Consider the following 24,398-nt stretch of genomic DNA (forward strand, 5'->3'; position numbering starts at 1 on the left):
AGCTTTAGCTCCACATGACAGCCACGTCACACTTTGTCTCAAGTCCCTGCAGTCTGTTTGGAAGTACACTAAAGGTCGATGGGTAGCATCCAGAAATGTTATTATATGCTCACCTTTAGAATGAACTCGATCTTAATTTTAACTTACCTTTTGACCATTACGCATCGTCAGATCGTCTCTCCTGTTTCCATTAGCCGAACCAAACAGTCCACAGACTCTCTCTGTAAATTCTGGTGGAAGCCTGACTACAATATTAGCATATTGGGTACGTTGCCAAACGCTAAACTCGCTGTTAATGACCAGGCCAAAGTCGGACGTTATTAACTGAAGAAAGGAAAGAAATAGTCATTTGTAGGTTTATTGTCTGTAAACATAGTAAATAACATGTATATATATATATCTCTATCTCCACCTCTCTCTCTCTCTCTCTCTCTATATATATATATATATATATATATAAATGAAAATCGTAATGAGTTGGAAAATCAAGAACAGTGAAAAAACTTTCAGCCTCCACTGGGATTCGAACCACGGGCCTTCCGCTTACATATAACGGATTACATATGTTTGTAGAACTGATATATATATACATATATATATATATATATATTATTAGAGAAAACCAGAGAAATAAGATATGACTCATAATTGACAAATAAGGAGTAAAGTTTAAGAACATATATTGGAATTTTCGGTCCCCTTGGGACCTTCGTCAGCAATACTTGGCAGTCGAATGAAAAGTACAAAATGTAACACAATGAAAGTATGACGCTAGATAAGTGTAAATTGCATTGATGGAATAGGAACAAATAAACCATGACTATACAGGAAGCGGATTAAGGAGCAAAGAACGGATTACATATGTTTGTAGAACTGATAGTTGTTAAGTGGTCCTTTGGTGATAGTTGTTAATGGAATCCTGCAAAATAATTTTGCAGGATTCCCAGTTTCCAAAATATTTTCAATCTTCATAGTCATTCTCTCAAAAACCTAAAATGTATATTAATTGCCTCGTACTTCAAATACGCAACTGAACGTAAGTAAACGTTAAGAAATCGATTGGATATTTCGTATTAAGTCTCACATCACCGGCCTTGACGCTTATGCATGGTCAGAGTGACAGACCTGTTTGAGTTGTGCAAGGCACGGCTCCTGCAGGTAACTGACGCTTATCTGCTCCCCACAAAGATTTATAAACCAGGCAACATTGCAGAGTTGATTTGCTACACGGTCCTCTTCTTCCCAGCTGTTTACTCTCCTTTTCCTTTCCTGTAATTCCTCTGCTGTTTAATATCGGATCAAAATCAAAAGGCTGCGGCCCTGCCATAGAACCTTCTCTGTTTTCTTTCGTTTTGGTTCTAACGAAATAGCTGTTTACTGAATCTACTTTAGTACCTTCAGTGCCTTCTTTATTCCTTTTAAGTTAACACATTTTCTTTCCCGATCTACTATAAAAGTGTATGGAGAACACAACAGACAGAGAGGAAAACTGCCAACAAATCTATTGACCAAAGAGAACAAAGCTTTGGTCTTTAACCAGCTGCAGTCTGTGATTGACTTGAGCTTGACTTACCCACTTATTGCGTGGAACATACGTCATAGTAACACCATCTCTTGAGAAGGGCAGTGTGACCGCCGCACCATCTACGAAACATCCACGCGCACCCTTGACTTCAAAGACGATTCCTCTGTAATGTAGTCTATAAGAGGCAGTCACGGTGACCTTGAATGAAGGTCTTGGCTTGTTGAAGTTACCGATCAGTTCAAAGTAAGGAAGGGCTTCTCCCGTGCCACAGGTTTCTACCAGCGTATATTCACAGGATCCTTGGTAATCAAACTTCAATGAATCGAAGGAGAGGAAATGAGGATCGCCGCTGAGACTGGCAGAGATGTCACCTGTAAGAAAAAGGGAGAGAAACCACTGAAGATTTATAAACAATTATGAAAAGGATGAATAATTATAGTTAGAACCGTGAATATATAGTTCTGGATAATATCATTCTTAAAGCTAGATCTCTGTCAAAAAACAAAACAAAACGGATTGTTCTCTGAATACTTACTACCAGTACAAGTCTGTCCATCACCACTGTAACCATGGCGACAATAGCAATTTCTCATTCCATCTTTGAGTTCACAGTTTGCGTTCTCGTCACAGGAGTACGGATCGCACTCCAAGCCTGTAGTACTACAATGACAGATCTCGTCACAGTTATCCGATATGTATCTGTCCCCATCCTGCGAGGTTAAATTATAACATCAAAATGGTTTGACAGTTTATTTGAGAACTCAACTACCTAATTCTTCTCCTCACCCTCCTCCCCTCTCCATTCCTTCTTACCCCATCCCCCACCCCACAACACACCCCTTAAAATGATAAGAATTTATAATCTCATTACTGAGTGATGCAATTCAAGATCTGCTGTATAGACCCCAACTATAGCACACTATCATGGGAAAGTTTCTTAAGATTACGTAATCCACCTGCCTTGGTCGTAAAATGACCTCTTTTTACCAATTATTCTGCAATGCCTTCTGCATATTTTTGTCTTGTATGAGGGTCTTTGTGTGAATGCTGTACGATTAACTACACTGTAGACATGAACATATTTCCACGCAGTGTTTACACAAAGAGCGAAATGGTGATAAGAAGCTATGCAGGCTAATTGTAGAGCCTGCGGTCGATTTTCGACCGTGGCAGTTCGATAATTTTATCACAAAACTTTCTTAGCTATAAGGGTGCTATGATTGGAGACAATAAAGCAGATCTTTAAAATGGAAGAAGTTTAAATTTCAATGATGCCTATTTTGTTTTCTTTTTTTCACAGCTCATATAGGATACAGGTCATTCCAGACTTGTACAGTTTGCAAAGAATAAAGAAGATATCAAAATTTCTTGACACATTTCATTCTTTTACTGCGAATATGTCCAAAAAAAACCCACTTCATTATGACAGATCGTCTACGCAATAAACTGTTTGGAGTGACAAGGAGCTGTCGACATCTTGCCAACTCTGTGACTGGGCTGTAATTGAATAATCGCTATGTCATTTTGAGAATTCTCAGTATGTTTTTTTCTGTAAATTTCTGGAATCCTGTGAGCAAAAACAGCTACCATATGCAAAATTTTCTACTTTTTTAAACTTAAATCTTTAAAATATCTCATTTGCATATTTTACCTCCATTAAATAGTTGCTAGGGGATACGCATCCACAATCGCCGGGGTCGATGCACTCATCGTTATGGAGAATGTTAGGAAACTGGCAGAGACAGGTCTCTATGATGGTGTTTGGCTGACAGTTTTGCTGTCCCGTGGGATCGTTGCACGTTGGTTGACATCCCTCACCGAATGGAATCAATATCGAACCATCTGGACAAGCTTTGAGTGCTACCAAAAAAACAAAACAAAAGTTGGCAGGGTTACTCTTACGAGTGGATTTTTTTTGTTTTACTTTAGGCTGAAAACCCACTGAAACCCGCTGAAAACCCGCTGAAAAACCCTTCTGCAAAACCCACGGCAAGTCATTTCAAAGGTAGATTGATATGACAGGAATATCGCAGCCCAGTTTAATAGTTGCCTCGACTCACAGATGATATTTTTGCTTTGCACGCTGCTGTACCTTCGAAACCATACTTTTATTTAAGAAACTACATCCTGCGAAGTTAGAGAGTATATTGCAATCGCAAGAATAAAGTTATCATGAATCTGTGTTGAACATAACCAGTTAAAATTAGTAGCTATATGTAAAGCCAAGCTAGTGGCATCTCATTATGAAATATAATAATTATTATTAATTATTATTATTATTGTAATAATTATATAAATATAACAAAATCACTTCAATAGCTAGCTGCCTTATGGACCGTGTCAGAGAGAAAATCTACAGTAGCTGCAAGTGGACTTGCAGCAAGTCTGAATCAATGTCAAATAACAGACACAGTTACTACCTATGCAAACCAATAGTGCCTATTGTTTAAAGGTATTGAAGACTCGCGCACAAAGAAACGTCTCATGCCGGTAATCTGACCTAGTTTCGAATGAGGTGTAACAGATGTGTTAGACACCACCATCGATCCCAGAAAATACACATACAGCTTCCTACCGTCGGTAATTAGACACTAGTGTACAGTCAGTACATGCAGCTACAGTCAATACCCACAACACAGTGTACATAGCAGCGTGGACATCTCAGGTCTAGATAAAAGATAACAAGGTATCACGTTTCATTACTGTGTGCATTTTGTAGCGACACGAAAAAAAAATCACTTGCAAGCAACGCAAAGTTAACTTTTTTCAGATGGCTGCACGCGGTTTAGGGCGAGTCTTCAATGCCTTTAAAGAAATGCAGAGCGCAGAGCGATCACATTCCGACGCAGCATGGATGCAATGAGGCTGCAGCTGCCTCAGCATTTTGACTTTTGACAGAGTGCCTCGAGGTCTTTTTACGTTCATACTGATGGATGTGATTCTGGGTGAGGAGAGGGTACCTGCTGGTTCCTGGCAGTGAGGGGCCTGGGCCACCCAATCTCCGGGCACTCCACCAGCCTGTCTACATTGTTGGGCGAAGAGTTTCATAGCTGAGCAGGACATGGCGGGCTGTTGTGACATGCAGACATCCTGCACACAGGCATCATACATGTCTTGTGGAGTTTTGAAATCACTACAGGGTGAAAACGGTCCTGGGGAAAAAAAAATGAAACACATACATAGAAAGATAAAAGAAAACATTTTGGTCAAACTTTATTTATTTTGTATGTCTTACAGTTTGCAATAAACATTAGGTCTTTGGTGGTAACTACCAAACATAGTAAAAAAATAATTAAAAAAATGTAAAAAGAAGTAGAAAGAATATTTTAAACAAATTCTACTCTTTCTTCATTAAAAAAAGCAAGTATTGAATAATTATACATCTGCATCCCATAATTTTTTTTTTTTATGCAATAATTTTTGGCTACCTTGCTGCTCACTTTTCACCAATTGTTCTGTCTTGCTGAAATTTATTCATGTTGTTAATTATCCAACTATTAACACATCTGGCCAAATCTGTCTAATTATAACCTCGTTGTCTCCATCTTAATTTTAGCCTGCCTCTCATGAGAGATCCTACTAGGATGGAGAAACATGACGGCTTTTCGATGATATCATGTTCATTCATAAATAAACGACACATAGTAAAAGTTGCTATCTCTTCTAAACTGCTATAAGAATGTGGTTCTAAAAAAAAAATGGTCACACTCTTTTTACTTTTTATAAAATTAGTATATTTTGATATAAAACCTGACAAGAATGATGAACAAACCTTTATCAAAAATTTCAAATTTCACAACTGTTTTTTTAAGTTTTTTATGTGCAATGACGTGGAAAGGATGATCATTTCAGTAGGTGTTTTGTCTTCAAAAGGAGCCAGAAAAATTGAGCTTATTCATCAGAGCATCATGGTGTCTATCAAAGATTTAATGCTTTACCTGGAACGGCTAACAGAAGACTGCAGAGGTCTTTGCCCTGCGTTTCTCCATCAGAGCCTGGTTTGCAGGGATTGTCTGTCACGTCCTCTGTTCCGCATGTCTCGTCATTTCTCCAGGCAGCTCCGAATGCTTCCACGGAATCGGCCTGAATCGCAAACAACAGTAATTTATTACTGCAAGTGTAACACTCCCAGTGTCCAGCAACTATATCACACACATCACAGGTGAGAATATCCCTATAAAAATACTACATGTTGTTTAATCATGTATACTTTGTAAGTCATATGTATATTATATCCACCCCCTTATTCCCCCTTATGTCTCTGTACATGTACCACACATACCATACCATACATATAATACTTACAAGTTGTCCATTAGGTAATGTTAGTTCATCAGACTGTGTCTCTGTACATATACCACACATAACATACATATAATACTTACAAGTTCTCCATTAGGTAATGTTAGTTCATCAGACTGTGTCTCTGTACATGTACCACACATACCATACCATACATATAATACTTACAAGTTGTCCATTAGGTAATGTTAGTTCATCAGACTGTGTCTCTGTACATGTAACACACATACCATACCATACATATAATACTTACAAGTTGTCCATTAGGTAATGTTAGTTCATCAGACTGTGTCTCTGTACATGTAACACACATACCATACCATACATATAATACTTACAAGTTGTCCATTAGGTAATGTTAGTTCATCAGACTGTGTCTCTGTACATGTACCACACATACCATACCATACATATAATACTTACAAGTTGTCCATTAGGTAATGTTAGTTCATCAGACTGTGTCTCTGTACATGTAACACACATACCATACCATACATATAATACTTACAAGTTGTCCATTAGGTAATGTTAGTTCATCAGACTGTGTCTCTGTACATGTACCACACATACCACATGTTTGGCCAGCATGTTGGGCGTGTACATGGATCTCGGCCTTTTGTAAGTTGTCAAACATCACAAACAGTCCAAATTTGGCAGCGATTGTCTAAAGACAAACAAGAGATTGAGTATGTGAGATATGAAAGTTTGTTAAAAACATGTTATTACGTATAAATTCAGTTTTGATTTTCTGACTCCAATATCCCTCCTTGCATGCCAATAAAACACGACCACTAAGTCAGAATTTGATCGTGAAAAGACGAAGAGATAACGACAAGGAAGGGGTTAATCTTTGACGATGAAATTATAAATTTTTTGATAGAGAGGTCAGCTTAAAATTTTCAGTAGGTACTAGTCCTCACTCGCAAACCGATCTTTCCTTATCCGCCGCTCCTAATCGTGGCTCAATCTTGAGACATAATCACATCTATGAAAGCAAAAATTTTCATCGTAGGAGTCAAAGAAAACTCACTGTAAATCCAAAGACTTGATTTCCAACGGTGATCCCCTTCTCCTCGTCTACGTAGGGCAAAAACACTCTCCGTCCGTTCACTTTGACTTTGCCTCCGAGGAATATCTCGTACGAGACGCCGTCCAGCTCCAGCCTCAGGTAACGGAGATACGAGACCTCGTCTCGGGGAGCGTTCTTGCTGAGTTGACCGAACAGCTTAAAGTCCGGTAATTCTTCTGAATCTCCGCACTTCTGAGCCAGGATGTATTCGCATTCTCCGTGGAAGTCATAGGCCAACTTGTCAAAAGTTGTGAAGTGAGGGTTGCCAAACACGCTACACACGCAAGGACCTTTGTAAGTGATATAAACCAAAGACACTTACTACCATATTACTATAGATGCATGGCAAGGGTTACATCTCGCATATGGAGCACATCTGGTTAGTTCTATGATGTAAGTATGGCGTCATGTTCACAATGATATAAAACACCGAAAAACTGTTTAAACCTTGAAAATCTTTAAATATGAAAGACAAACATTGCGAGCTCCGCTTTAAGACTTTTCAGTTAAGATAAAAGGAAGAAAAAAGGTTACCAAGTCACAGTCTGTTACCCACCTACATCTACCTCTTTTAAATATACAACCTTTCACCATTACAGGTAATGTTCACCTGCATTTAACCTACACCTACTTCTTTCACATGTACCATCTTCCACCATTCACATGTACTTTTCACCTGCATTTAACCTACACCTACTTCTTTCACATATGTACCAACCTTCACCATGTAAAGGTTGATGCTCACCTGCATTTAACCTACACCTACCTCTTTCACATGTACCATCTTTCATGACATATTGGTCAGGGCAGTAGCAGTTCCTGATTCCGTTCTTCACATCACATGTGGCTTTACTAGGACAGGTATTTGCTGAGCAATCTAATCCTGTCTCCGTACAACGACAGACCTCGCTGCAGTCCTCATTCATGACCTCTTCACCTTGCTGTCAACAGAAGCAAAGACTTATCTTATAAAAAGAGAAATAAAGATGCTCTCATTTCCCAATCAACTTTGTGTTCACATCTTTTCATTATTTCAGAGCGTGCAGAGTAAGATTGATCATTCATTTAGTCAGTGTACAGTTTTGATGTCAGTGATTGTGTGTTGCAATTTAAACGTCAAGGTCTTCAAATGAATCTCAATATTTCAAAATTTTGACTCAAAACTACCTGGAGGAGGATGGGGGGGGGAGGTGTGGGGGGGGGGTACAGTCTTATGGGGGTACCAGTCAGAGGCATGAAGTTTGACATAACTACCTGGAGGAGGATGGTGGGAGGAGGGGGTTGGGAGGGAGGGGGTACAGTCCTAGGGGGTACCAGTCAGAGGTATGAAGTTTGACATAGCTACCTGAATATAACCTCCAGTTGGTATTTTACAACCACATTCTGCTTCCGGTACACATCTATCTACATCTAGCATCAGACCCTCGGGACAAACGCAGACGTCCTCACAGAGGAACTTACACTCATCAGCTAACTGCCCCGCACACGTAGATTGACAGGCTGATCCGCAAGGATCGTACACCATATCGACGGGGCAAGGCGGTTCTGGAACAAGCAGGAGTAATTCAAACAGAAATTAAACCATTAGCAATCCGCCACAGAGGACAAACAATACATAATTAAGACAACAGAGTTCTGTAATAAACAGTGCTCGGAGAGAACATGTTGGTTCTGAAACAGAATCATGACTTATATGACAAGTTGGTTCTAACACAGAAGCACAAGTACTGTAGTTAGTGCAAAGGGTGAAGCTCAAGGATTTACAACAGTGCTAAGAGAACACGGTGGTTCTGAAACATGAGTAAGTTAATAGGCTGATTCACAAGGATCAAACACTATTCAATACAAAGACAAGTTGGTTCCAAAGCAGATGCACTGCTAAGTTCATCGAGTGATCCTCAAGGATCCTAAAAAGTGTGTTAAGAGAAGATGATGGTTCTGAAACATGAGTCAGTTGATAGACTGATTCACAAGGATCAAACACTATTTTAATACAAGACAAGTTGATTCTAAAGCATATGCATGTGTAGCTAAGTTCATCAGGTGATCCTCAAAGATCTATATACCATTCATCATTCTGGATCAGGAGGACAAGGTTAGCTGCACAGCATTTCTATGTTATACAAAATCAAAGAATCAGGGTCCATAAAATCTTGAGATAAGTACATTTCTTTAAAACATTATGTCGGACGGTAGCTGATGTATGTACTGTACAACCACAAGGATGAAAATCCAGACAGGAATAAGAAGGGGGGGGGGGAGGAAAACCAGAAATATTTGCCCGCATATTTACCAACAAAGCAGGAAATAATTTAAAGTTTGTGGTTTTGAAAGCTCTGAATTAAAAAAAAAAACTCCTGTGTAAGAAACGCTGTGTAAAAACTGCAAAAAACTGTGTAAAAACTATGTAATAAAATCCTGTGTAAGAAAACTGCTATACATCATATTACACTAAGTTAATACATATAGCTATGTTGGACTACTTTGCGTAGCACTTCGAATTGCGTTATTCCGGAAATTATTCACCGTAAGTTGATATATTTTTTATATTAATATTTCAGCTGCGTCAATTTAATTCTTCACATTTTAAGGGTTTTGTCATTTTATTGTCATTGTAAAGCGCTCTTGAACATGCTTAAGCATGAAAAGAGCGCTATATAAATTTGGTAAATAATAATAATAATATCTATTAGTTAATAAGTCGATCTGACAGATCTTGTCTCACTGTGATAGCATCTGTTATGTAAAACCATGTAACAAGACAGAGCATAAAACAGGGTTTCCCTTCATCTGTGGGAGAGTGAATTTACGATAGTCGCATTTCCTTGCAACACATTTCAGCATTTACTTCCCAAGTTTAAGCCTTACCACAATCAGGGAGAATCTCCCACCAGTTTCCAGGATCCCCGCCCTCATCTAGACAGGCCCTAGAATAGACTCTCAGGTTGGTGCATAGGGCTTCAGCCTTGTCTTCCATGACACAGGCATCCGTTAGACAAGTGTCGAATATGGCAGAGGGATCCGAGAAAGCGTGGCACTCTGCAAACGGACCTGTTCATTGTGAAAGATGAGTACAGTGTCAGGGGAACCATAACAGGGATGTGCTCACGCTGGGTGGCACTGAGCAGCCCCGCCCAGCACTAAAAATTACCGCCCAGCACTGTCTTAAAAATTGTGAATCCCGCCCAGCACTATTCACATCTAAAATCCTGACATTCCTAACAATATATTCAACAAAAATTGGGCCTAGTCTTTGCCAAAATCATACAGACTAATAATGCATCAGTTTTGCATGCGAGAAACGTTACTTACGGCTCTCAATCGGTCCCTAGTAAAATCTCTTTGAAACAAACTAATAACTTTTACCAGGTATGTAATGTATTTCACTAAAAAAAATTAAAAATGTTAATTGTTAGCAAAATTAGTACTTGTGTATGTGCTTAAAATGCTACACAAGTAGTGCCAGCATTTGGCATCTGAGCACCTTAAAGAACAAAAAAGGAAAATCGTTTACTTAGATGAGATTGCAATAGAACAGATGAAAAGTTGGTCAATCAGAAGAAAGCACATTTCTATTGATTTTTTCAGTTGGATTAGAAAAATACCGTCTAAAAATGTCTAAATGGAACAAACTTTCATCCGACTTACCAGAGACATGCGTTAAGACGCTACAGCTCTCTTCTGCATTTTTCTTGTCTTCTGAGCCTTCTTTACAGGGTTCCTCTCCTTCATCCTCGTCACAAGTTCTTTCGCCATTTGACCAGGCGTTGCCAAATTCAGCGACATTGGTTGCCTTTGTTAAAAATGTATAAAATGTATAAAAATGTATTTGTTTAAAAATGTATAAAAAAGAAGAAGGAATAAAACGAAAACAATTTAAGGATTAAATATCTAATGATAGTTCTACAAATTACACTAATAAAATATTTAACAACAGCAATGATATTGTAGAACATGGCCCCTAATTCACATTCTGAAAATTTGCATAAAATTATCTTGAAAGGCACTAGAGACTATTGAAAAATATTGACATAATAGTGACGATCACATTCACATTCGGAGTGAATATGAAAAAGGACTCAGTTAAGGAGGAAATATGTTGACGTTACTGGGGCAATGATAGCTTTTGATATATAAATCTATCATGTATTTTCCCTCCTTTTTACTTTGTAGGAGGTGGATGGGGGTTGGAGGGGGAGGGAGGGGCTGGATAGGAGGCATGCTGTACAGGTAAACTTGAATTGTTTCCTTGTCACGACCTTTGCAATTTTGAATCGTGCAAAACTAGCTGATGCAATACGCTTTGCAGTTTGAACTTTTCGGTTTATGTCAAGCACTAGTTTGCATATTTAGGGTGTTCAATTGGCGTGCCAAAGAAAATACATCACTCCTATCGCTGCATCCCATGATGTGTAAGTAAAGAACGATGGACAATTTTCTTTAACCTTTTTTTTTTTTAAGGACAGACTTTCAATGCGACTATTCTTCATATTTTTTTGAAAGTTGTATCATAAAACATTTAAAAGAATGTTTCTTCCACATTTTTGATTTGTAATTAAAGCAGGGTAAATATATTAAGTTTTCTTTTTTCATAGTACTTAAACAAGCCTAACATCCATATTTTATTTTAGAGTTATAGGAAGAATCCGGCTGAGCAAGTCAAAATTGAATAGATTAATTTTTACTTGTGACATACATACTTAATTTCCGTGTGTCTCAGGGGAGGGATGGGTGGGGGGAGGGTAGTCGCAAGGCATCAGTAAGGTCTGTTTGGTCCAGTTACAGGTACAGTTGGTCCAGCAAGTACAGACTTCCCTATCTGCATGGTTGTCACTGTAACATATTGTACTCATTCTACTGTATTGTATGCTACACCACTCTTTATCAACCACAATATGTCCTGTTACTGTAACCACCAACCTACCCTAAGAAGCATGGGGCTGTGGTCACTCTTAAGAAAGTTTGTATATGACGCATGTTAGCAGAAGTAGTTAAGAACAATGAGTGTGTATAATGAGAGACTCTGAATACAGAAGTCAAAGCTATAACAACTCCTCTTTGAATCATCTCTCTTTAAATCATATCATCAAGAATATTACAGTCACATTTTGCCTACGGTAGCAATCTGGTTTAATTAGTTGTAATTAATTACTTACCAATTCTCCTGATGGCAATAGAAATTCATCGCTGGGATCCTTGGTGCAGGTACCGCACAGACCCCGTGTCTTTCCTAAGTGGGTGTCGTGGAAGGCTTTGACTTTCACCTGGGCAGGACTGGTATAAAGGATGGACAGCTGGAAGTTGGTGTCAATCACCTAGATAAACAGCAAAGAAAAACAGGACAGACAATTTTGAGTAATCTACCCTTACATTGAGTCAGATATGTTCTGTAGGTTAAATATATAAGCACATTAGTAACTGATAACACACAAGATGAGAAAATAGCCTTTCAGAAAAATGGCTCAATCTGTTTGATGCACACCCAAGTCATGATGTCATTAACCAAGACAGAGTTTGGGTGTTATGTCTTTGTTTTCAAATTTTCCCACAAAATCTAATCTCCATTCCATTCATGGGAATATCTAAGATCATGTTAGGAGAAATCAACCGATAACTTACTACTTTGTTCGGGAACAGCCGCTGTACGGTCACAGCGTCGTCCTTGTACGGTAAGGGTTCTTGGATACCGTCTATAAATACGGTGCCATCGTCTTGGATCTCGTAGGTTTTGTCCCTCGTTTCAAGACGCACCGCTCTTGTGTATGATACCAATTCTGTTGGCTTTATCTTGAGATTGTTCGCGATGACCCGGAAGGGTTCAATTGGGTCGTTCTCATCTTCAGTGGACCTCTCCACCAGGACGTACTCGCAATCTCCTTGGAAGTCGTACATGGCACCATCGAAGGTGACGTAGTGAGGGTCACCCCAGGCTGTACACTCACAGGCAGCTAGATTTGTTTTTTTTAAAGCAAACAAAATTTAAAAAAAATAAAAATGTAGTTTTTCCTCCAATTTATAATACAGATAACTAAATGTGTACTTCAGTGATGAGCCTTGGTTAAAAAAAAAGAAATCACAGAACTTTGCAAAAATTGCGGTATAGGATCCAGTTTGCGTATTTTACAGTGTGTTAGGATAATAGTATTTGTCCTCGAGGTAGAAAAGAAATCACGGATATTCCGCGAATTCACGGAAAAAGCTCATGCCTGCAGGGTACTTCATCTTACCACTTTCCCACTAATTCTGGTGGTATTAAAATGCATTTCGCATTCTTTTTAATTTCTTGCAGATGTGTAAAGAAAAATATGTCACGTTAGATTGTGAGTCAAGGAGTAAAAACAACTCTGGAGTATAACCATAGAACAGCACAAAAGGAGACAAATGCCTTTAAAACTTCTTGTGATGGGACGAATCTTTACTTACATAGCAACTCATGTACTTTATGAATATGCAAATTCTGCATGATACCCTTATCTGTAATTCTTCTCATCTGCTGTGATGGTAAAGTTTGTTTTCAATGTTATCATTATTCATCCATATATGAACAACACACGGTATTCTTGCCATCTCTTCTAAACCGCGATCAGGATGTGGCCGATCTGAACAGTTCGATGCACTGGTCAGATGAAGCAACAGAACACTTTTTTCACTATAAATACATTTTTAAAGACATAGACATATAGAGATCAATGCATTGCCTACCTCAGTTCCAACACAGACATGTTAGTTAAATATGCAAAAAAAGTAATTTTCCCCCACCAAAAAAGCAACAAACTTGGATTTAATAATGACAAATATTTTTAGTTAATTTTGCTGTAAACTTGATTTACCTTCAACACAGGTCTCTCCGTCTTCAGTGTAGCCCTCCTTGCACTGACATCCCCGTACACCGCCCTTGACTCCACATTCGGCCGCCTCGTGGCACTCCAAGGGTGTGCACTGTAATTCTCCTTCAAGACAAGTGCAGCTCTCTGTACAATCTTCATTGACTTGTACAGTGCCATCCTTAAAGGAAAAAAAAAAAGATGCAACAGATGAAATTGTGCCAAAGGTCAGGCTGAAGCTAAAAAAAAATAAAAAAATGGTTTTACAATATGAACTATTTCTGAAGTGATTAAACTCCAAGTTATGGTAAGACAATCATGCTAGACCAGTTTTGTATGTTTTATTTGATAAAGAGTGTGGCATTGGAAGTAATGGAAGTTAGTATCATAGGTTGCAGATTCAGGTCCTGGTGGACGAAATTAATAAGGAAAAAGAACACTTCTCCTTTACTCTTCTTTTTCATCTTTGTTTCCCTTAGGGTATGTTTAAGACACATTGTGAAGAATTTATTGCAACTGGAGCAAAATATGTATTTCTTTGTACAATTTGTAGCGTTGAAGTGACACTTTGTGTAAAATATTGATTTCCAGAGTTAATAATAAAGGTTTAGATAAAACAAAACAGACAAGAGCCACGGATTGGTAATGTTGTCAGCTGTCCCTCACAAGGGGGTGGACTTTAACTTTACTCCCGGTATAGGCAGGGAAGATCATACTAGTTTTAGGGGTAAGCATAATGGGATATTAGTAAGGTAATGGTACCTTTTCAAATTAAAATAATAATAAAAAAGAAAGAAAGAAAAAAAAGACATAGAAAGTAAAACAATAGGTTACCTTCACATACGCTCCCGATTCCAGCCGGCAACCGGTGCAGTCCTCTACACACTCGCCATCGTGGTATAGCCATGGAAACTGACAGAGGCACACGGGCAGGGAACCCGGACATGTGGGGTCACCTTGTGGGTGAATGCAGGAAGGGGGACATCCTGGGAAACTAGGAATGTAAATGGATCCATCCGGGCACTCTGAAAGATGTAATATACAACAAAGACTTTATCCATCACTAGTATCACAGTCTGTGGAGCTGATGAGTAGTCTTGTGAAGTACAATTACCATCCTCTGTCAGTAATTTCAACATCTTGACCCACAACTCACTTTGAAGAGTGAACATCAAGATTAGCTTGTAATGATTTGATTTGTTGATACCAAGTAGACAATTCTCCATGGTGAAATTTATTGTCTTTCTTATCAATTAATTAGTACTTTTACCCTACTATGAATCATTAACTCTTGGTCATACACTCACTCCCATGATAGGTATGATATAATTTTCTCTTCCTCCTGTCCCCCCCCCCCCCTTCTACCTCTCCAGCTTTCAAGAAATAAATATATACACATCAATATTGCATTCCCTTATTCACTTTACCTTCTCATTTATCCAGTTGAATTAGTAAATTCCTTTGCACAAACACAGTCTAGCAACTTTCATTTTTTTTTTCATGACCAAAATGTTGACATTGGCTATTAACTAGGGGATCTCATTAATTATAATACAAAAGTTGTGACCTATTTCTTATCTACAATTTAGCAGAGACTGCAATAAAAATGTCACGGCCAGTGTTTCACACTCATTTTGAAAATTAATGACAGTAAGGTGTGAAACTTTCTGAAATCTCTAGTGGGAATAATGCAACTAGTAACTAACATAATATCAATTGTTTTCGGACAAACATGTAGTTTTTGCCTGGCAGGAGACGTAACCATGGAAACACGACTGTCTGTTTTAAACTCTTAATGACTTTAATACCTGGTTGACACTCGGGTCTATCCTTCCACCAAAAATTATTAACGCCGCCCGCATCGCTGCAAGCCTTTGAATATTCATCCATGTTAGTGCATAAATTTTCTCCTTCCTCGCTCGCACAGACGTCGTAGACGCAGGCATCGTAGAAAGGTGTGGGATCCACAAAGTCATGGCATACAGCAAGAGCGCCTTTCAAGAAAAAAAAAAGAGATATATTCATAATTACTAATACTTCTACTCACCTAATGGATCAATGATAGCATTACAGCCATACTGCTACTCACCTAATGGAGCAATGATAGCATTACAGCCATACTGCTACTCACCTAATGGAGCAATGATAGCATTACAGCCATACTGCTACTGATCTTATGGATCAATCATAGCATTAAAGCCATAAGTTCTACTCACCTAATGGAGCAATGATAGCATTACAGCCATACTGCTACTGATCTTATGGATCAATCATAGCATTAAAGCCATAAGTTCTACTCACCTAATGGAGCAATGATAGCATTACAGTCATACTTCCACTCACCTAATGGATCAATGATAGTATTACAGCCATACTTCTACTTACCTAATGGATCAATGATAGCATTACAGCCATACTTCTACTCACCTAATGGATCAATGATAGCATTACAGGCACTCTTGGCTTCGGTTTCTGCCTCTCCTCCAACCGGGCAAACGATCTCTTCAGGTGTATCTACACACTGCCTGTCTCCAGTCTTCCAAGAGTTACCAAAGTCAATTGGATTACTAAGCTATTAAAATTAAATAAAAATTGAAAAAATGTCTAAATTGTAGTCTTGGTTCATCAATCTACCTACGTTTAACACTCTGCAGTACATCATCACAAAATAATCTTTATTTCAATTTCAAAATCAGGACTTTCCTTCTTGTTTATATGCATTTGCTTTTAAAAAAAAATAAATATAGCAAATGAAATTTTTCGATCATCTACAAGTCAAAAACATATATTTTGTTAGCTATCTATATACCTGATGCTATTCAGTGCATCTAAAATGGCTGAGGTGCAATATATGTTCATTGATCAGAAATGTAAAGTAGTTTGAATTCAAACCATTGTAAACTGGTTCAAACATTTATTTCACTTCTGCATTAAAGATGATCAAAAAAATTCTCAGTTTTCTAAGTTGCAAATTTTTTAAAGTATACAGTCGATTCTAGTAAAAAGGACTAGGTTTTACAGACAGACATAATTATCGATGTGCTTACTAAAAATAAGAATGTAGACTTAACATATAGACAAATCCTCTGGCAGATGAATGTGACCATTTTCATGATAAACAGATTGCCATCATTGTTCATTTATTGAGTATATATTCTTCAATTAGTTTTTTTTTTTTTTTAGCACATTGCATACTTTTTACATAAAAACCCTGATAACCCCTCGACCCCTCCAACCTCCCAATGTAACAATATAAGAAAAAGTTAATTGGTGCCTACAAACGTTAGGTATTATTCTCAATGAAGTATTCGGCAGCTGATCTTTTGTCTCATGTATATTTGATGTCTGGTGTTGTTAACATTGTTACAACATGTTGAAGTGTCCTTTGACTTATATTTCATTTCTAAGATCCATCTTCTTGTAATTAAATGTCTCTCAGATGTTTTTTCAAGTAGATGTCACCATTAACATCAAACTTTATTATTTTGAATATTAACGAAAAGCAGCTAAATCTATGGTCTCTTCTACTGACATATTCTCTGTCCAAGTGCAGATTTAGTTGTTAATTTGTTGACTCATGGTGTAGTTGAATTATCAACAATTCAATTATTTAAGATCAATCTTTCTTCCTTAAATGTCTCTCCGATGTTTCTTTTAGTAGGTTCGAGATTATCATCAACCGTTATCAGTTTCAATATAACAAGAGATTAAGCAAACCCTATGGTCTCTTCTACTGTTCGAATCGTACTCACGAGTTCTCCTTTGCTCGATGAAAACTCGTCCCTTTTGACATCATTGCAGGTTCCACAGAGGCCGCATGAAACGTCAAAGAATTTCTGCTTGGAAACGGTAATTTTAGTTGCATCGTTGCCGGTCCAGACGACTGAAAGGCCAAAGTCGGTGGTGAGTGACTGTAGAGAAGCAAAGTACCAATTATGAGACAAGATCACACGGATATACCTACAAGACAAAATTTGTAAATCGACAGACAATTTTTTGGTAAATGACAACAGAAAAAATATTAAAACGAAAAACAAAATTTTTAAAACGAAGGACAAATTTTTTAAAACAAAAAACAAAAGTTCTTAAAACAATAAACAAATTGAAAAAAAAAAAATTAAAACGAAAAAAAAATGTTTTTATTCAAATGAAAAACAATCATTTTTAAACGGAAAACAATATTTTTAAAACGGAAAACAAAAGGTAGAATTGCCTGAATTCCAGCTTTATGTTTTGAATTTTTTTGTTTTATAATTTCTGTCTTCTATGTATATCCGTGGGTTATATATTTGTTGGGCATGGACGCGTTAGTCTTGTGTATAGTTAACTATCACATGAGCAAAGTTTAGATATTTGATGATGACACTGGGAAATAATTCCAAGAGGAACAAGGGGGCTTGGAAAGTAGAAAATCTTATTTTATATTCTTTGTTCCAGGGCCAAGTTATAAAGGAGTAATTTGACATGGAAACTGCAGTGTGATTACACTAGACACTGCTCATTTGAGACATATATGCAATTAACTAAACAGGTTAATTCTGCCTGTCTCAGACAAAGATAACTTGGTGCAAACTTCAATGCGGCATCTGGAATGCATTGCTACATATTGAATGAGTAGTACACAGTCTCCGGGTGGAAGAGTATCTGTATTTGAAATTCTTTTTCAAATATACTTTAGCTTGTTTTGCTTTGGGTGGGTGGGGGGAGGGTAGGGGGATGAGGATCAGTGGGCTTAGTCTGTCCTTGCAATCCCACAAATCCCAACATTCTTAGGCCCATAATTAATATATAATGAAAGTATCTCATCTGATCAATGCAAAGACAGAATAGAATCTAATGTTGTGATAATTATGCTCACCAAATACGTGGATATCGGTGTAATTTGTACATTGGTTTCTTCATCTCTGTAGGGCAGAGGTACTAGAAGTCCATCCACAAGGACCTTCCCTTTGTGGAGCAGTTCATACACCTTTCCTCCCAGCACCAGTCTCATCTCCCGGATGTACGAGTATTTGTCGTTGGGAGAGTCCTTGAACAGGTTTCCGATGAGCTCAAAGTCTGGTAAATCACTCTCCCCGCACGGTTTGAGCAAAGTGTATTCGCAGTCACCCTGGAAGTCGAACGGCATGTTGTCGAACGAAATGAGATGAGGATCGCCCCAAATTGTGCAATCACAGTCACCTGAATAGATGAGAAAAGACATCATGTAAGTCGTGAAGATGGCCGGTTGTGTGGTATTTACACAAACGATGTAATTCTAGTATAACTTTCTATTGAATTGACTTCCTTCTGCATAATTGTAAACTTGTACATTTGTCATTGTAAAGAGTTTTCTCTATTAAGCTGGGTTGTGTCTGTGAGACTTTTGTGAAAGAAATTCAGTAAATGTGACTCTTGCACCTCCTTTTCTTCACATCTCCTTGACAACCATAACCTACTACTTGAACAAGTCTAAAAACTCAAAGAAATCCATCGTTCCACACCTACCTATCAGTAAATGCAAATAAAAACTTGTCACACCTCGTTGAAATGTTACTAATTGTGCCAAGCAATATAATAGAATATATTTAATTTATTCTGTTAGTTCCTTTATGTCACTTATAGCTACTTTAAAGATGATCCCAAGATTTTCAATGCACCTATGGCCTGTTTTGTAATCCTCAGTTATACAGAAGAAATTAACAAATTGTTTTTTCCTTCTCTACATGACCCACAATTAATCCTTCCAGAACAATGAGAGTTTAAATCGCAGGTACTCGTATAGGCGGTGGTCCTTACTTCCTGTAATCTCTTAGCTTCGCTTGTGACAAGCTCTAGCTATGTGCCAATTCATAGCTACATTTGTAGATACGTGTGTGCATATTATTCAACCAATCACACAAGTTAGAAAGTAACATCCTATCATAGCAGTCTCAGCAGTCAGCCAGTCTATGGCAAGCTTGTTCTTAATCCTGCATGCTTATCGGATCTAGATTATCAGATAATCAGAAGGGGTCTCAAAATCATTCTTCTCTTTAACGTCCGTAGAATTTATCCACATGTGATTCAACTGTAAAGTTTTGCTTGTTTGACTGAGCTTCATTATTTTCGTTTTCGTGATTTCTTCATTTAGAGGAGAGATTAAAAATCATTTCCATGAAGGTATCTCATTGTTGTTTCATTCCACAATAGCCTACCATGAATGTCTACCGATAGAAATCTGGTCCAGTAACCAATCTACAGATCAGGCAGGAAATATATTAGGAAAGTAAGTACCTCACATCATAGCCCCACACTTTGAATCAACTTACTACTACAGCAACATCTGTAATTGCTACAGTACCCCCTCTACCCCATGAACCTTCTGAGAGTCCCATAACTTGATACTTGAAACTGCACAAGTCCACTCAACCATTTTGGTGTTACATATTATGCACTTGATAACATACATTCTTACCAATAGGTAAACATGTCTGGCCATCTCCATCATAGCCTTCCTGGCAGTAACATTTTGTGACTCCGCCCTTGCTTACGCACTCTGCATTCTCATGACAACTACTAGCCGAGCAGGTCAGTGTGCCGGCATCGCAGCTACAGAGCTGAGAGCAGTCATCTAAATAGATATCTTTTCCAGACTAGATGAGACAGCATTAAGACAAAGAATTAAAAAAAAAAGTTAGAGGGCCTGAGGCCTAATTAACTCCCATTATGACACCATTCTAGACTTAGTTCATTCATCTCCTGTTTACACAGCCTAGTTTTGTCTAAGTTTATTTTTTTTGGTGTTCCATAGTCCAATTGAGTTGTCTGTCCATCGATTGCTTAGATAGATAAAGCAGTTTGTTTTTAACAGCTTATTTTTCTCTCTCCACAAACGAGGTTCAATAAATCAAGGCCAAGGCATAGCACAAAGGTTACATAAACAAATTGTGGTGACTTTTGGGTCATTAAATATTAACTTAATGTAACACAACTTAAAATAGCTGACTCTTCACCTATGTAACTATCACATATAATAAATTCTTGACGTGTGTTGTTGTATTAAAACCCGTTGCAATCTATAGCAAATACCACCTGAGTCTCTTGTTTCAGGCCAAACACTGGGGAGATTGAATGTCTACCCAAGTTGGTAATGCTAGCCATACCGAATGCTCCTGTGCACTTTCGTTAACAATCATACGGTGGCTGGTCAATAAATTAGGTGTGCTCAAGGATGAATCCTTATGGCAGTACTTGGGGTAGTGTTCACTATCAAGTAAACCAATTATTAATGCTCGAATGAATTTGAGGACTGTTTATCTATAGACGAGCTTGACCTCATGCTACTTTTCCTACTATATGGTCCATTTCGCATATCGAAGCTGGAATCCAATATAAATTCAGCTGCCTTTATGTTTCTAGTATCTGAATGCCTCAAAAACTATTTTTTAACCACCCAGTTACACTTGCATGATATAAATGGGGCCTCAATATTGCCTTTTTTTCACCTATTTCTAGAAATACACAACATCCAATTTATTGTAAGTTATGTAAAGCATTCATCAAAATGTCTGCTTGCTGTTTGTAGGATTTGGAATTCCAGATTTGACGACTATGAATGATCCGGCTTTAAAAATTTGCTAACCTTCATCCAAATCACACTGCCAAAGTATAAACTATTAACACAATGCAAAACACAGATATTGTTGTGAAACTTTCTTCTGTTTAGTTTTGCTTCTAGTATTCCGAGATGCCAAACGTACCAGTATATATTAGTAACGGAAAGCTACTAGCAGTGAATACAGCCATTTTGTTTAGAACACAGACATTGTTTTCATAGTTCTCTCTTAATTCACCTCATGATTTTAGTCGGTACAAGTTCTCATGTGATTTTACTGATAAACAACTAAGGGACAAGATGCATGAGCCCTTATTTGGTGCTAAATTCAAACCGCTGAAAATATAAAAGCAATTAATTTGGAATACAATTCTTGGCAAATCAGTGTTAATTTTGACCTCTGCCTCATATTTCAGTTGCAAGGAGCTCTTAAACTAATTACAGAAATAAAATACATATTATAAGGAGTCTGATGGTGGTAAGTAGTACATTACTGAGACAGTAATGAGTTGATATTAAAGTCATGTTTAAAACTTTGCTTCATTTATTCAGTCAAATGAGTGGTAAACGGACATAAAATATCATTTCAGGAAGTGAGCTGCGTAAGGCCTAACGGTGGTGTGTACTCACTGGAAGATATCCTCCGCTTTCTAGAGCACATCCGCACTCTTCTAGAGGGACGCACTTTCCATCGGATAAACCTTGACCATCGGGACATTCGCAGACCTCAATACATTCTGCCAGACATGTTTCAGAAGCTTCTCCTATACAGGTGAGCGGACATCCAGAACCGCAGTGGTTGTAGCTGGTACCAGCAGGACAATCAAAAGCTGCACGAAAAAGGTATTTAAAAAAAAATAACAAACTGTAAGATTCAATTGTCCAATAGTGGTCATGAATTTATTTTGATTTGTTGTTCAACTCAATTTGATGACCTAATGTAACACAGATATAACAAATACACAAATACAAAGTTAGATTGCCAAAGTGAAAATATTGGCATAATTAAGTATAAATGAAAGACCAAAAAATAAAGGATATATACAAAGGACAAAAAATTGATACAAAATGTCAAGTAGCAGGAAGATGACATAAATGGAGGAAGTCTAATGTCTCCTTTCAACCAATTGCAAGCTTTGAAAGAATGAATTTAATTGGGGGTGAGGGTTAGGGCAGGGTGCAAGGTATATCAAGTTCAAAAGCTATTTATCTGTTAAAAACAAACTAAACTATGTTAAACTTGAATTTTCCTCAGCTTTAGATGCTTTCACAATTTGCCATGAACTTTTAGTCATTATTGATTTTGACCTTTGACCTTGGAGCAGATCAGACCTGACACTGTACACTAATGACTCTGTACTTACGACAATCAGTGACTTCCATCCTCCAGTCACCTACGTTGATACCAGCTTCTCGACAGACCGTGTTTAAGACCGCCAGGTTTGAGCACAGAAGTGACTGATCTGGAAGGGTGGCACACAAGTCAAATTCGCAGGTCTTCTTGGCATTTTCCAAGTCGACTTCACCGCTGCAAGCTGCGAAAGGCCCTTTTTATGAAGAAATGACAGCAACAACAAACAAATCACTGATCTGAAAGAAGACTACCATCTTACATGATATGACTGTATAAACAGTTTTAGCTAATGATGGCATAAATTTGGTGACTGTCTAAAGGACTACGCAAAGTCTTTAATCCCTAACCCCTGGAACTGCATAAAAAGACCAACACACTGACATACAAAAGTCTTTGTGATTCCTGAACTTTCTTGAAGATTCAAATGAAGATGTTACATTCCACATACGTTGTAAATTCCATATTATGATTAAGTTAACAAGCACAATTTTTATTCAATTTTTTTCAAAAACTCTAAAAACATTTCCATGCCATGCTGTAATGACAAGTACAATCTACACCCCCTAGTAACGATGTGGACTAGTCCAAAGTAAAGGCCATAATAAGTTAAGTCAAACACTGAAGAAGCCAATATAATGATGTCATTGTTATTATAAACATTGATGTCATTGATTTCAATAATGTCATTGAAAGTAACAGGAGGCCTTTAATTGTCTCTTAAAGATCCACTCTGCCACAAGTGTGACTCATGCATTTGCCATGGTGTACCCTGTTCATCAGAAGAGTTGTACCAGACATCATCTAGACATAAAAATACCAAATTTATACCATGTTTCCATAGACTATATCTTAAAATCATTATTTCATTTGAAATAAGATTCTTTTTCAAATAATGAAGCTAATTTTGTAGGTTCTCTAAAGTTTGTCCGGCCACATTCTGCTTACATCTGATTTATGATAACCCCCCCATAAAAGCCATCTTGTGTGCCACAAAACTAGTGAGAATAAAATGGAATTGCTAAAGTAATTTGCATTTTTTGTGAAACATTCAGGGCTTTTATTACCATCAGCTGCATAAAGTTCTCCACACAATCTCTCAGCTTCCTCACGCTTATCCTTGTTCTCCAGACAAGCGTCGAAGGGTTTTGGGGTTGCACACTCATCAAGAGCAGCCCATTCCTTTGCACATGCACTGATGGCTTTAGCGTCCTGTAGGAGCAGATAAATACACTAGTGTTATGAAACTGTTGACAAACTAATTGAGAAAGATGGGGTGGGGATAATGGGCGAGCGCATGTGTTCCCTGTTTGGGATTATGGGCGAGAGCATGTGTTCTGTTTGGGATTATGGGCAAGGGCATGTGTTCCCTGCTTGGGATTATGGGCAAGAGCATATGTTCCCTGTTTGGGATTATGGGCGAGAGCATGTGTTCCCTGTTTGGGATTATGGGCGAGAGCATGTGTTCTCTGTTTGGGATTTTGGGCAAGGGCATGTGTTCCCTGTTTGGGATTATGGGCAAGGGCATGTGTTCCCTGTTTGGGATTATGGGCAAGAGCATGTGTTCCCTGTTTGGGATTATGGGCGAGAGCATGTGTTCCGTTTAGGATTATGGGCAAGGGCATGTGTTCCGTTTGGAATTATGGGCAAGAGCATGTGTTCCCTGTTTGGGATTATGAGCAAGAGCATGTGTTCTCTGTTTGGGATTATGGGCAAGGGCATGTGTTCCCTGCTTGGCAGTACTCCATACT

At 38.0% G+C, this 24,398-nt stretch overlaps 1 protein-coding gene across 2 annotated transcripts in view; it reads right to left on the minus strand.

Moving 5' to 3' along the window:
- The window catches only part of LOC139975367 (IgGFc-binding protein-like), a 61,676-nt gene that overhangs the window by 16,889 nt on the left and 20,389 nt on the right, over positions 1-24,398 (minus strand). For both annotated transcript variants that reach the window (XM_071983263.1, XM_071983264.1), the window contains 24 exons: positions 23,715-23,859; positions 22,661-22,843; positions 21,927-22,126; positions 20,157-20,334; positions 18,579-18,901; positions 17,473-17,631; positions 16,148-16,292; positions 15,529-15,714; positions 14,555-14,745; positions 13,727-13,901; positions 12,516-12,844; positions 12,053-12,211; positions 10,545-10,689; positions 9,765-9,947; positions 8,242-8,441; positions 7,663-7,837; positions 6,858-7,186; positions 6,336-6,491; positions 5,464-5,608; positions 4,486-4,677; positions 3,177-3,385; positions 2,061-2,235; positions 1,574-1,896; positions 148-324 (listed from right to left, as the gene is read on the minus strand). In XM_071983263.1, coding sequence (XP_071839364.1) covers positions 148-324; positions 1,574-1,896; positions 2,061-2,235; positions 3,177-3,385; positions 4,486-4,677; positions 5,464-5,608; positions 6,336-6,491; positions 6,858-7,186; positions 7,663-7,837; positions 8,242-8,441; positions 9,765-9,947; positions 10,545-10,689; positions 12,053-12,211; positions 12,516-12,844; positions 13,727-13,901; positions 14,555-14,745; positions 15,529-15,714; positions 16,148-16,292; positions 17,473-17,631; positions 18,579-18,901; positions 20,157-20,334; positions 21,927-22,126; positions 22,661-22,843; positions 23,715-23,859 — 4,782 coding nt within the window. The remainder of the gene's footprint in view (positions 1-147; positions 325-1,573; positions 1,897-2,060; positions 2,236-3,176; positions 3,386-4,485; positions 4,678-5,463; positions 5,609-6,335; positions 6,492-6,857; positions 7,187-7,662; positions 7,838-8,241; positions 8,442-9,764; positions 9,948-10,544; positions 10,690-12,052; positions 12,212-12,515; positions 12,845-13,726; positions 13,902-14,554; positions 14,746-15,528; positions 15,715-16,147; positions 16,293-17,472; positions 17,632-18,578; positions 18,902-20,156; positions 20,335-21,926; positions 22,127-22,660; positions 22,844-23,714; positions 23,860-24,398) is intronic.

This window comes from Apostichopus japonicus, chromosome 10 (assembly GCF_037975245.1).
Source record: "Apostichopus japonicus isolate 1M-3 chromosome 10, ASM3797524v1, whole genome shotgun sequence".
NCBI classification, from domain to species: domain Eukaryota; kingdom Metazoa; phylum Echinodermata; class Holothuroidea; order Aspidochirotida; family Stichopodidae; genus Apostichopus; species Apostichopus japonicus.